General features: G+C 41.2%; 1 protein-coding gene across 1 annotated transcript in view; it reads right to left on the reverse strand.

Moving 5' to 3' along the window:
- TBC1D8B (TBC1 domain family member 8B) overlaps positions 1–13,800 on the reverse strand; it is a 33,093-nt gene extending 19,293 nt beyond the window's left edge. Inside the window, exons 1-6 of the mRNA XM_082289458.1 lie at positions 13,640–13,800; positions 5,571–5,681; positions 3,349–3,467; positions 2,514–2,739; positions 1,348–1,588; positions 69–276 (exon numbers count right to left, since the gene is read on the reverse strand). Of these exons, the coding sequence (XP_082145584.1) occupies positions 69–276; positions 1,348–1,588; positions 2,514–2,739; positions 3,349–3,467; positions 5,571–5,681; positions 13,640–13,769 (1,035 nt within the window). The 5' untranslated portion in view covers positions 13,770–13,800. The remainder of the gene's footprint in view (positions 1–68; positions 277–1,347; positions 1,589–2,513; positions 2,740–3,348; positions 3,468–5,570; positions 5,682–13,639) is intronic.

Genomic DNA, 13,800 nt, shown 5'->3' on the forward strand with positions numbered 1-13,800 from the left:
GCTAAACTGACATAAAACCACACAAGTGCAAAACTGCTGGTATAACTGACTCTGGTAGTTTGCATTACCTCTCTCAATGGAATGATTACACTGCACAGGCTGCCATCCTGGCTAGCAAAGCAGATGTAGTTTTCTGAAATGCACATTTTCCCATGGGTGTTGTAATGACTGAAAGGAACCCATAAGAAGCACTCATGAACTTCCTTCAAGGACTCTTCTTTAGGTAGCCTGAAGAATGCACTAAACTGCTCACTGTGGGCACGGCTCTCCAGGCCTCTGGATTAAAAATAAAACAAATAGGAAGGAAAGACAAAAGAAAAATTAAGTAAGTTTTAAATGTCTTTACAAAAACAAAAGTCAAAAATATCTTAGGAAGACAGTAAATCATCATGCTCTCCTCTCCCATAATCTATGGGGTCAGTCTGGAGGGTTCAATGTTTTTCTTGAAGAGGCAACAAACGGCAGGACCACACCTACCTGTACATGCACTTAACAAAATATGTGAGTATGTCACTAAACAAGAGCAGATTCAGTAATGTTCTTACACAGGTGAGCACTACCGGGCCTACAGGTAGTGCACAAATATACTAATAGTATAATGTGCTCTGTTTCCCCATACATCAGAATAATCCATTTAAAAATAAAACAGGTTTGGGCTTGACAGAGGATTAATTAGCTAGAAATGTAGCACATGTTGTAAACATCTGCCATGGGCTAATTCTTCCCAGATAACTGCAGCCAGAAACAATGTTTTGGTTGTAGACCAGTATCCCTCTCCAGCATTGCTACCAAACTGAGGGATCAAAGGAAAAGGAAGGATCTTAATCATTAAGTTACTGATATTCATGCCTTTCCCACCACCCAAAATAATATTTTACTTCAGGAAAGCCATGCACCCACCTGCAACTCATTGGTTTTATCACTCACCTCCAGGGACTTTCAGAAAAGCCATGCAGTTATCATTTACACATGTTTATTCGATGATTTCTTCCCCACCTTATCCTTCTTCATCAGGTATCTCTGGAGACACTGTAGCTCTAATCTGAATTTTCTAATCCTAAATTCTGCTAGAACACCTTTTTAAAATTCAAACTAACACAAACCCTTTAGTTAGAAGACCAGCTCTGAAGATTTGATTACCTCCTGCCTTCATACAGACTTTGATCCTGCCCAGTAACAACAAATTACAATGCCTCACATGGCTTTGGTCCAACACTTTAATGAGACCCTTGGTTAAGACAACACAGCATTGCTGATATTTACTATCTCTTTGAGACAAGGATTCTCTTCCTCTTTGCCTAAACAAATACTGGGTGCACAACAGATAAACTATAAGTAATACATTACCTCTTGGTGATCTGCAGGGGGTCATGAAGGACTGGATCATTCTCAAATGTCTCCTTGTCAAAAAGTCTTCTAACTGCATAGTTTGCCAGCTGCTCCATGAGAAGGAATGTTTCACTAATGTGCAAAAACATGGAAAAATAATGATCTTCCCCATGGGAGCACACATGAATGCTCTCTGTCAGAATCACATTGGAAGTTTTCTCAAGTTTTGATATTTCATCCCAGGAGATAATAAGTTTTACTGAAAATAAAAATATAAGGACATGTGAGTCACTTCTCAGTATCTGCTTGTATTAAAGAAAGAAACGCAGTGGTAGCAGCACTAATAAAATATAATTAAGCAACACAGTCAAATGATAACACACTTGAAAAGGATTACAAACTAATAAGCACAAAACGCATTCTCTTCACATTTCCTAAAAAATAGTTCCATTTGAAAGAATTTTATAGAAAAACATTAAAAGACACACCATGTATGACAACACAAGTCTACATCATCTTTTTCTTGCTCTTATGCGAAACTGCAAACAGCAAACAAACACCATCATACAAGCCAACCCCCTTCAACAGCTCACCAATAGGGCTTCTTAAATTAAATCCATCATGTATTGGCATGTAGAGGAACTGTGCCCTTTAGCCATGGCATTTCTCAACACAGATCAAAGTAAGCTTTGAAAGGATCCTACTTTCTATATGTTTTCCATTTTTCACATAAGTACAGTTATAATACACATTATTAGAGGCATTTGTTTGGGCATTTCAAACTAATGTTACACAGGGGAAAAAAAAAGTCATGTGCAATTATCACCAGTGTGTAGTGCACCCATGTGAAATATTAAGCCTGTGTGTGAAGAAATAACTGTAATCTTCACAAAGTTAATAATGCAGCATGAACTAAAGATGGACAATTTTTAGCTACAATCAGCTTCTGGAAGTCTGCCTTCTCTCTGAAGCTTGAATGAAGGAAGCATAATAATGGATATTGTGTAGTATGTTACACAAATGTATGCATTTCCATAAATCATGTTGGCAGTTCTAGCTCATCTCTGTTGACATCTGCCCACATGACAAAATAGCTCCTTTAACACATAGGAAGAATTCCACCTAATCTGAAAGATAAGCAGTGAAGCATGAAGAGACTCATCGTAGCATCAAGGTTTACTTACTTTCTGCTCCAAGCAAAAATGAGTAGAAGCTAAGGAAGTTGGTACTAAGATAGAGCCATCCTTGACAGGGCACTCTGCCCTTCCAGTAACTGCACGAGTAGTAGGTAATCAACTTCTCCTGCTCCGGTAATCCAAAACACTTTTCAAACTTCATAAGACCTTCACGAAACTTCTCAGGATCATCTTCTTTTACAAAAGAACCTTTTCCCTCTTCAGCAATCAAACCCTACAGCAAAAAAGCACATTACTTTATGTATGTGTCCCTGTGGGTGGGTGTCATATACCTGCATGCACACAGTACAGCATTCTCCCAACAGGAGAATAAGTTTTAGAAGGGGAAGAATAGTCTGAGGATCAAATCATAAATCACAAGTAAAATGTGCTATTTCAGACTCATCCACCAAGTCTCCCACACAGCTTAGGCAAGACACACATTGCCATGTCTCCTCCTCTGAAACAGACATATTTTCCTCACTTAATCCCAAGAGTTCCTAGGCTAAATATTTAGCTCATATAGAGTGAACAAAAATAGACCGTATGCTTCCCAGGCACTGTTAAAATTATTGTGAAATAATTTATCAACAGTTTTAGACCACTGTCTAAAGGCATTTGATGTAGCATTTACCAAGCGGAGTTTATGTCAAACAACCTTACTTAGTTGTGGGGCAGAGAAACAGACACAATGGCCCATGTTAAAGTTAACAGTCACGTACTACACAACCAGAACAGGCAGCACTAGCATGCTGTCCTTGGATATTCTACAGAGCATGTATTACTCATGTACAGTTAGAGGAAAAAAAGTACTTAGCCTTTCCCAATTACGCCTGTTACTTACTCTTATCTTTCCCTGGACAAAGCTCGTAATGTCTTCATTTGAATCAAATACTGATAAAGTCTTCATAACATTGTGTTCTAACCACTCCCAGTGTTCTGTTATTTCTTCTCTGCTGGATCCTGATTGAAAAAGAAAGTATTACTTTAAATTAGGACAGACTTCAATCATTTCATCAAAACTATTAATCAAGAGAAGACTTATTCCCGAGCTGCACAGTAACTTAGATACACAAGTCAAAACCACAAGTCTCGAATTTGTTACCTTTGTGAACATTGAAAACGTATTTAGTGTACACGAAATGTGCACTGCTATGTTTTTATCTTTCAAGCCCTTTATGCAGCCCTATTTCTGGCCTTCAAATCCAAAAGCATCTCAGCTTTGTTAACATTATGTGGCTCAGTGGTGAAGCCTGAGTTAGACTGACAGTTCCTTCCTCTCAGCAGTACCTCCCCAACACGGACAGCACAGCCCCACTGCCATACTCCCAGTCTAATAGTCCAGAATGTGGGAAATGTGAGACCAAACCTATGAGGCTCAGCAGGAAATTAAATCTGTGCCTTTGATATCCTCAGCTTTGATCACTGGCCCATAACAGTTTCCAGAGCACAATTTCAAGACTAGGACTTGCTGTGCAAAACCCCTCCTAACACGTGTGAGGATGTAAAGCAAACATCACCGTAACCAGGGAAGCAGCAAGGATTGAGATGCCACGAGGGAAACCGCAGGGTTTCAGCAAATTCAATAGAGTCAGTGCTTTACAGACAGGTGACTCCCTGTCAGATGCTGGCACACAGGGAGAGTGAAAGAACTTACACAGGTTTGAATAAAGGCATTCTAGAATATAAATTAATTGGCAGCTTCATCCTCCACAAGAATGCGCACCAATCGAAGCAGGCGGTGTGATCACATATTATTGATACCCTGAAGCAAGAACACACCTTGAACAATTGCTTCTTTCTCAGCTTACTTTATAAAGGGTAATTAACCAACTTTCAACAGGCTCCACAGGATTAAAGTGGCCCTGTGAATGAATAGAAATTGCTCTAAACACAGTTAAATAGTCAGACTGCATTACACCGGGTAGACTTGCAACAACACTTAACAAATTATATGAAGAGTAATTAACATAGCAATTACATCACAAAAGTAATTCTTTTTCTCAGACTACACATGTAGACCAATTATTTGAGTCACAGTGTGAATCAGAGGCACAGAGGTGACCCAGGAATAATTAAACATTTTAGTAATTGCTTAAATAGTTTAGGAGCACTGTTTCAGACCCTTAATACGTAACAGCAGGAACAAAGTGCCATCCCTTCAATTTCTTCACAGAAGAAACAATCTAACACAATTAGGACAATTATATTATGTAGCTTTCTGTTCTAAAGCATATCTGTGCAGCACAAAATCTAGATATATTCAGTCCTAAAATGCAGATTACCCTTTGTATTTTCCAAAGGGCTGACCTGATGGCAGTTGAATTCCCCAGAGTGTACTTCCAACATACATATTAAAGTACTTTTTTGATAGCCTGTCACCAGGTCTGACTTCTTCAGAAGTGACCCTGAAATGTTATATATTGTCAATTCACAAACTGTTCAAATTCTATAAGGCTGCCCTTTTAAAGTGACATGCAATTACATTAAATTAAAGCTACAAGAACAAATCTTTATTTACTTTGCCATTCCCTATTGATTAATAACACAACATGAGAAAGAGAAAGAACTTATACCACAAGAGCAACAGATATGAGGAATAATTCAGCTCTGGCCATGACTGGGAACCTCCATGTTTAAACATGCAAAGACAAAGTAAACAAAAGTATTAGGATAAGCATCTACTGTTATTCCTACCTACAGCACACTTTGGGATAAGCTGACCCTGAGGAGTCCATCCTGAACTGTGTCAAGTTATTCTTGCACCTTACAGAAGAAAAGATTGTGCCTCTGTCACTGTAACAGTGCCCAAAGGCTTTGGTACCTGATGGACTCCTGCAAAAAGCAGGCAATCAGAAAGTGTAATAGGAAGAGTCCAGAGATCTGTTCTGAAAAACTGGAACCACACACTGCTGTCGAGCTCAGGCTTGCAAATGTTTTTAAACCATTTAGAGGTCGGGAGAATGAATAATGATGTGAGAGGATTAAGCCAAAAATGGATCCCATACTTTTCACCCTCCTTTTCCACTTTCTGGACTCGGTTGGCTCCCAGAGCACAGTACGTACCGCACGCGATGGACCAGTAGACCTGGGAGTCTGGAGTTTGATGCAGGATGCGAAATGGGGCGACTTTCGACGTCGAGTCCAACACTGCATCTAATGTTCCCACAAGGAGACCTGTTGTGTCCAAGAAAATGCACACAGCACAGTGAAACTCAAGTTTTGAAACGTACACTCCCCTCTCATTCGTTTCTAGGGGAACAGGAATGCTGCCCAAGTAAGGACTAATGAACTCTGAGAAGATAAGCACAATAGAGTTGAGCATGAAGTATTCCCAGAAGAACTTCTTTGGGAGGCGATATTTTGATCCAGTAAAAGCCGTGAGGCACAAATGAGGGTGAAGAAGTTTTTTGAGATGACCCCCATGGAAGTGACAGCTATGCAGTATGTGAAACCAGAGCACAACCAGAAATGTAACAGGGCAGTTACTTCAGCCTTCAATAAGCACAAGCAGCAATTGAACTACCTCTTAATTAGTAATTTACTGTTGTTCTGTTTTCCAGTCACAGGAAAGAGCCCTTGAAGACCATAATTGGATATGTCACCTCTCTGCCAATTAACTTCCATTAAATAGAGTTCATATGAAAATATACTAATTTCACTAAAGAGCCAAACTTCATCTCTCCAGAACCAGGACAAAAACATTTTCTGGGAAAATGAGGATGCACTTTATAACGACTCAAAATCATTCTCTCTCACTGTGCAGTAATAAAGATATTAGCCCAGATATCTTAACTGATCCTTTAAAATCTAAAAATCAGGAAATTCTAAAAGAAGAAAAATCAATACTGAAGAAACAATACAAACTTTTGGTTCCTAATGCACCGTAAGACCTTTTCTCGTTACAACAGGAACAAAAATACAATCAACAGGACCTTATGCTTCTTCCTGTATTTTCTACGTTTGTACCCTTGCATCAGGGCCACAGAAACAGAAAATTCAATTGAAGCAAAGTTACCAAAGCAATCACACTGGGCTCTTATTCTCCTACAGAAGAACAGCAAAAGAAGAGACGAGATTACCCAAAAAACCATTACACAATTACCCCAAGACCAGCTGTAAAGTCTGTTCCACAAATCTGTTGAGATCATGGATGCAAAGCATTCCCAAAAAATGCTATTAGAGCAGAGAGCTGGAATGCAAAACTAATATGAACCGTTGTAGCACCTTTATATCTTTAAATACCCTTCCCTGTTTAATGGAAAATGATCTTTTGATTTTGGTTTTTAATATTCTATAGAAGCACTAGATTTAGATGACTTCAAATACATCACTCAAAAGTTATTTCAGAATTTTTAGGGTGGCTTCTTTGGTACTTTGGGTTTCACTTTCTTTCTATTAACTCCCTTGCAAATTCTGAAAAAAAGAAATTGTGGAAGAATACAAGAAAGCAAAATAAGGCAAAATTAAGAAGTCTAGATACTCATCCACAAAGCATGGTTTTCCTGAGGATACACTTTCAGCATAGAGCCTGTGAGACTACCTCACTGTGGCTATTCAAGTTTCAAATGTTTTTGCTTCTTCTCAAAAACATGGAAGTAAATAATTATAAAAAACCACAAAAAAACCCCAAACCAACAACCAGGGGAAAAAAAATCAAAACCAACAAAAAACCAAAAACAGACCAGTACATTACATCTCTGGTCTTGTCTGCAATTAACAGATTGTAAGTTGCTGTTGGAAAGTAGAATTATTTTTTAGTTCCTGACTGAAGACAGACATTGAATAAGTAATAACATTGATGTCTGTTTAAGCAGCTTCTGCTTACTGAATGAGTCACGACACTGAGCTGATCTCAAAGCTGGCTTTGCTTTGGCAGATGTTGCATTAATTCATTCACAATTCTCCTAATAACATTTTCTGTTATACTATACACTACAAGGATATTATTCACCATTTATAAGGCTAATGCAACTCAACTTGAGCCAATGGTTACCACAGTGCACTAGAAAGCAGCACTCCTCAAAATGCCATCACAGCTCCTGTCTCCTTGGAAGGTTATCAGATTTTAGACACAACGAACTGTACCAGGTGAGTATCCATCACCTCAGCATTCCCACAAGTCATGAATGGGATCTAGACTACAGGTTTGAGCCTAGGACAATAAATATCCCCTCATTACAGCACAAACTAATTCCATGGCTATGGACACTGGCATAACTGTGAGGAACAAACACAGGCTCACTTATCTTCTCATCCTAGTCCTGAAAGTGCTCCACAAGTTGCCAATGTTTGGAATACTGCATTATCAGTCACGGTTGCCATACCCTCACGTTCTTGTGTGTTTCTCAGCAAGCACTCCCTTGGATTGCTGTTTCCCAGTGGGAACCAAGGGACAACTTACAGAGGGTCCTCTACTTTCATCTCTGCTTAAAGCTAGAGTTTCTCCCAGGTATTCCACCTTAATCATCTTCCTGCTTTCCTCAGGGAATGACTGCAGCTGTACCTATGGATAGTGATGCACATTTATATGGAGAAAGGGCTCTGCTTCCAGAAAACATTTTCAGTTTCATAGCTGCCTGAGTAAAACTACTGGGAAATACCCTAGATGCTTCAGCAAACAGGATAAAATACCCTAGAAACCAAAATAAAGGGCAAGGATCCAGAATAGTTCTGAAATACAGATGTGTTAATCCCAAGACGTCTCTAAAAGACTTGGTTAGAAAAATATCAGCATAAGCTCAGAGACATGTCACAAAACATCAGCATTGAATTTTGCTCTCAGTTGTACCAATTTAGGGCACATACCAATTGACATTACATGTTAGTAACTGCCCAGCATTGTGCCATTTGGGGTCAGCACCACTTTGTCCTATATTTATTTCACCAAGTACACCAAAAGAATACTAAAATTGGTGCTTTTTCTTGGTCCTTTTAAAACCACAGTCTCAAAGATTTTTATTTTCTTCTCCTGGAATAGCATCAGTTACAGCTTTTTTATTTCTAAGGATCTACTTTATTTATAGCAATTTGACTCCTTCCTGTCCTTTGTGGGACTAGTGTAATGCAAACAATAATATCAGTTTTCTTTTAGTAATGAAGAATCAGAAGCAAAGAAAACATGATGCTGTCTTTTTTCTGAAAAAGCACTATTCTTCTGAAGCAAAGTTAGCACAGGCCTGGTCTCCCCTCTAATGCATAACAGTGCCTTTGAGGTCAATAATTAATTATATTAAAACTGGATCAGACAGTCTCCTGATTTGCTACATTAGAAGTGTTAAGGAATAGAAAATATTTATAAGAATGCAAGGGTTCCTTACAAACAGAAATGTTCTATTAGCACCATACAGGGCAGCCCCATTGCAGCAAGGATTTTGAACAGCAGATATGTTGGTGTACAACAGTGTTCTCACTTGTAGTTTATTTACATCATGATAAAAAAAAGAGTTGCTGGAAAACACTGTAAAAGCTCTGCGGGAGTGGCAACAACTACAGAAAGTGACATTCTGCAGCTATACCCAGTTTCATTCCAGCAAAAACTGCTCCCTTCTGCAATCTGAAGAATTCACAGCCTAATCAGAGCAGAACCAAAGAAGGAAAAACACTGTAAAACTGTTTGTGATAGAGAGGTGTTGTGGGTTGGCCCTGGCTGGATGTGCCCACCAAGATGCTCTATCAACCCCCTCCCCAGTGAGACAGGGGGAGAAAAAAATACACCAAAAGCCCACAAATGCAGGTCCATTGGAACCAAAACTACCAGCCTAACATAGCAGATGCTCAATAACTTCCTCTAAGGCTTCTCTGGTATAGGATGCAGTATCAGGGGAGAAACATAACAGCAGATATTTCTTTACAGTGACAGGACAAAACTTCATTCTATAACAGCAACTACTTTTATAGAGCATTTTGGTTTTGTTAAAAAAAAATGGACTGAAGTTTCAGATTTCAATAATACAAACCATGAATACACATCATCTCAGTGTATTTGATTTAAATTACAGGAATGCCAACTGGTGAATCATAGTCCTTTTCCAACAGCCTCAAATTAAGCACAGAACTATTTTTTGGCTTCATTTTCTTTCATAAGTAAACTTGATTTCATGACTAAGAAACTCCAGCTTAAGGAAATACTGAGCATGGGCTGAGATAGGAATGTTCTAAGACAATTCAGACATCAAACACATCAGTTTAAGCCTTTAGAGCCAAAAGACTTCAATTCCATTTACAATAACTCAAGTGCGTTATGGTCAGTGGTTGTGACTCAGTAAGAAAACAGTAACCAATTAAACTAAGGTGTGTGTCCAACCTTGCCTCTATGCAGCAAGAAAGATATCCTTAGAAATAGGGAAAATTACAAGTGCAACTCTGAAAAAATAGTAAGTTTTGGTCTGCTTGGTAAGAACAGAAAAAAGTATTGCAGATATCACAGTTCCTCTTTGGTTTTGTTTCTAAAAAGCTGACAGGAACTGGGAAGCACATGCTGGTCATTTTTTCTACCTGTCATCCCCAAATGTAAACACGCATCTTAACAGAAGGGTGTTATTTGTCTCACCAGTATAGGCACTTGCAAAATAATCTTTGCTACAGCTGCTGAAAAAAAAAAAAAACACGTAGCTGACATAATTTCAGATCTTCATTAACCAGGAAGTTTCCCATTTGATTCCTATCCAGGTCGAGGACCCGCAGTAAGGAAGCCACACCAAAAGTTCTGTGTGCTAAAACACCAGCAGGGATAAATGATTCCTGCCCAGACCAGGAAGTCTGGAAAACCAAGCACCTTTGTGCTGCAGACTGGGTCAAGCTAGATCACAAGGTTCCTCTCCCATTCTGAAGTTCCTACCAAAGTAAATATCTCTGAGTTTGTGCAGAGATCACCAAGTACTTTTTAAACTGGTCCACCAGGAAATTTTGTTAGAGACAACGTCCTTGCCACTGACATCCACAACTAATACTTGAACACTGCTCCTTCTGTCAGATGTCAGTGAAGGAAAATTTCCCCAGCTCTGTCTCCCTTTCTCCCAACTCCCTGTGCATGCAAGCCAGCCAGCAATGTCCCAGCCAACAAGCCACAGCTTTTAAACACTGGGAATACCAGCAGGGGCCTTTGACAGATTTGGGATGGCAACAACTGCCACAGGAGATCCAGGACGTGGGAGAGTCACAGGTTTTCCTTACCTTTCCAAGCACAGCACAGGAAAGACTAGTTCCAACCATATATTTATTTCACTGGTAAGTTTTTGTCCTCTCACAGTTGCATTTTACTTATCTTTGTCAAGCAGAATGAGGCAAATTGAAACAGTAGAAACAGAAAGTAAACAATTGGTTTGTTCAAATTTCAGTGAAAGATTGGAATTTTATGACACCAAATACTCACGTGCATCACTGCTCCCAGCATACCTATCTCTTAACCAAGGTCCTGCCTAAACTAGAACCAAAACTAGAGCTCTGTAACCAACATGCTTAATCTCACTAGAGCTTGGTTACAGCACATGCATTCACAAATGTATTCCTATCCATCCATTCTGAAAAACCTGAGCAGCTCTCCCAGAGTGGCTCTACAGAAGACAGAACCAGAGGCCATGGCTACATGGTTGCACTGACAGACACACTTTGGGACAGCCCACTACTGCATGATGAATTTTCCGATGGAGCACCACTGACAGGTTACAGCATCGATTTCCTTAGGGGAGCTCTTAAACGAAGAGAATGAAGTGTAAAGCTGAGCAAGTACATATCTGCAAGGAGAGAGCCAAGGCTGAGCACAACCAGCACAGGGTGTTTCTGTACCTGTTTACAAGTTATCCACACGAGCAAACTCAGAACTGTGGTGTGTGTGTACACAAGCCATAACAGCTCCCTGTGTCATCTACAGATTACAAACTGGTCCTGCCCCTGTCACTCCAGAAGGGTCATACAAACAATCCAACTGCAGACTTCATTCTTTTCCAAGGATAGCACCAGAATTCCCAGCCTTCCTTCAGGTAAGTACCTCTGTTGTAATCTATCTTTTCCTCCTTTGTCTGTACCTTTCTCCAGGTACTGCCCGCTTCCTCAAAACTCCCCTCCTTAAAGCCTGTCTTACTGAGTGTACTCCTGTATTTTTGGGAACCCTTTGCCAGGTCCCCATTACTGCTATTCAAACCCTGCAGCACTGCCCATCTTTCTTTCCACTCCTGTCTCGAGGCATTGTCCCCCTCTTCCTTCATGACTCGGTCTTGCACTGCTGCCTCCCTCTTTCACTCCTAACTCCCCAGTCCCTCTGTGCTGTTAGCCACCTCCAGCCTTGTCTCACCAGCTGTAAAATGCTCTTCAGCAGAACAGGATTGTACTGGGACATTTGAGATGATTTCATACACAACAGCTGTGCTTTGCTTTTTCCTAAAGGAAGTGCTAATTTTCTCGAGTGACACACAGCAATATCAAATTAAACCCAGGCACAGCAAATCATGCTGGCTCATACCTAGGAGGTTTGAATATTTTCAAACCTGCAAACACAAATATAATTGCATTTTTATGCAACTGTCTTGCTAATCTTTCTTAATCACGATTTTAATTCAATAACATCTCACTCCTTTTGTTTGTGTCTAGTGACAAACGTAACTTGCACAGAAGAATCTGTAAGAATTTATAAGAAAAGTTACAAAAATAAAATATGCAATGCCATGTCAAAAAAAAGCATAGTACAGCAACTATCTCATCCAAGTGTTTTTCCCACACTGTCAACAGCCACCCACGACAAGAGAGGAGCAATAGAAGCCTCACCTTCACCAAAACCCAAAGGGCAATTGGAGGGCCCAGCTGTAAGCCTATAAGGAGGTTTTCAGAACAACAACTTATTCCAGTTCTCATTGTTCCACATTCATTGTCGTCCTTAAATTAATTTTATCATGTAGAAAATCAACCTTCATACCAACTCGGTTTCCTTGGCTTCCAAATATATCAAGGCAGAAAACAGGCCATCAAGTCTGATCCCAAGACTTCCAAGCTGGCAGTGTATCACCCTTGGTTCTAAGCCAAAGCCTGGCATTATCTATCTGCTTATAAGACTATGATATGCATAGGAACCTGGGATTTGGGGATGCTTTCTTTTACACTTTCCATGTGCCCTGCCAGTGGTTCATTCAGATGCCAATGAAGAATGCCCCACCTCCTGCTGCACAGGCCACTTCTACATCTGAAATTCACCAGCCAGAAGTTTGAACCTTGTGGTTTTGTTCAGTAAAATTAATAAATGTTTCCACAAGACAATTATGCCTCATGTTTAACATAACTTGCTTTAGGATGACACAAATTAGATAGAGCCTAGAAAACCTACAGAGATGCAAAACACTCGAGAACCACATCCCACGGAGGAATGACTTTGTGCTGATTCCCTGTAGCATTTCTCCTTGACAGGGTCAATGACAGACACCACCAGCCTATAAAGGAGTCAGTTCTAGTCAGAATAGCCGCCACCATCACATAGGTCTCAGCAGTAGCTGGGGCCCCTACAGTGTCTGATGATACAAACAGGCGAGAATTAAAAATAGAAGTTCAGCTCCATACCTTGAAGTTCTCATGGAATAAAGTTTATTATATGATGGTCATTGTCCTGACCCTTCTGTCACTTTCCTGACCCACCACTGCTGACAAGCTCCATCAAATCATATGCTTGTTTTTAAAATAAGCGATCAGAAATGCCTGAGCAGGAGTTCATCTCAAGCAGCCCCAGATGCACGCAGGAAAAGGGATTTGGAAACGAGCATCTTGGCAAAGCAAGACAGATCAGTCCTTCTTCAGACGTGTCCACTTCCACCAAGCTGCCCATGGCGGTGTGCCGGACTCCACCGGAGCAGAGGCTGTTCAGCCCGTGCCGAGGCTGGGCTGTGCTGCCCTCAGCTCCCCGGTGACTCGGGGGCCCAGGGCACCAGCCGCTCCCAGCCCCACCGGGTGCCCGTCCCCGCCGGGCTGTGCTGCCCCTGGGGCCGCGCTACGCGGGGAAAGGAACGAGAGAAGAGCCCCACGAGAAACCCAGGAAGGTCCGGGGCTCCAGAACTCCAGCAGGCCCCCTTCCTGCCCCTCTGGCCGGGGGTCCCGGGGCCGACAGACCCCCGTCCTCCCGCTCCAGCCCTGCCCCGGCCCCACGGGGGCAGTACCTGCCAGCCCGCCTCCGCCCTCCTCGCCATAGCCCCGCCGCCTCTGCAGCACGAAGTACTGGTTGGAGCGCTCCTGCACCCACAGCTTGAGGGCATTTTTCAGCAGCACCTCCTCGGGCTTCAGCCACATCGCGCGGCCCCTCACGGCACTGCGCTCCCGC

Source organism: Coloeus monedula, assembly GCF_965178545.1.
Source record: "Coloeus monedula genome assembly, chromosome: 12".
NCBI classification, from domain to species: Eukaryota; Metazoa; Chordata; class Aves; order Passeriformes; family Corvidae; genus Coloeus; species Coloeus monedula.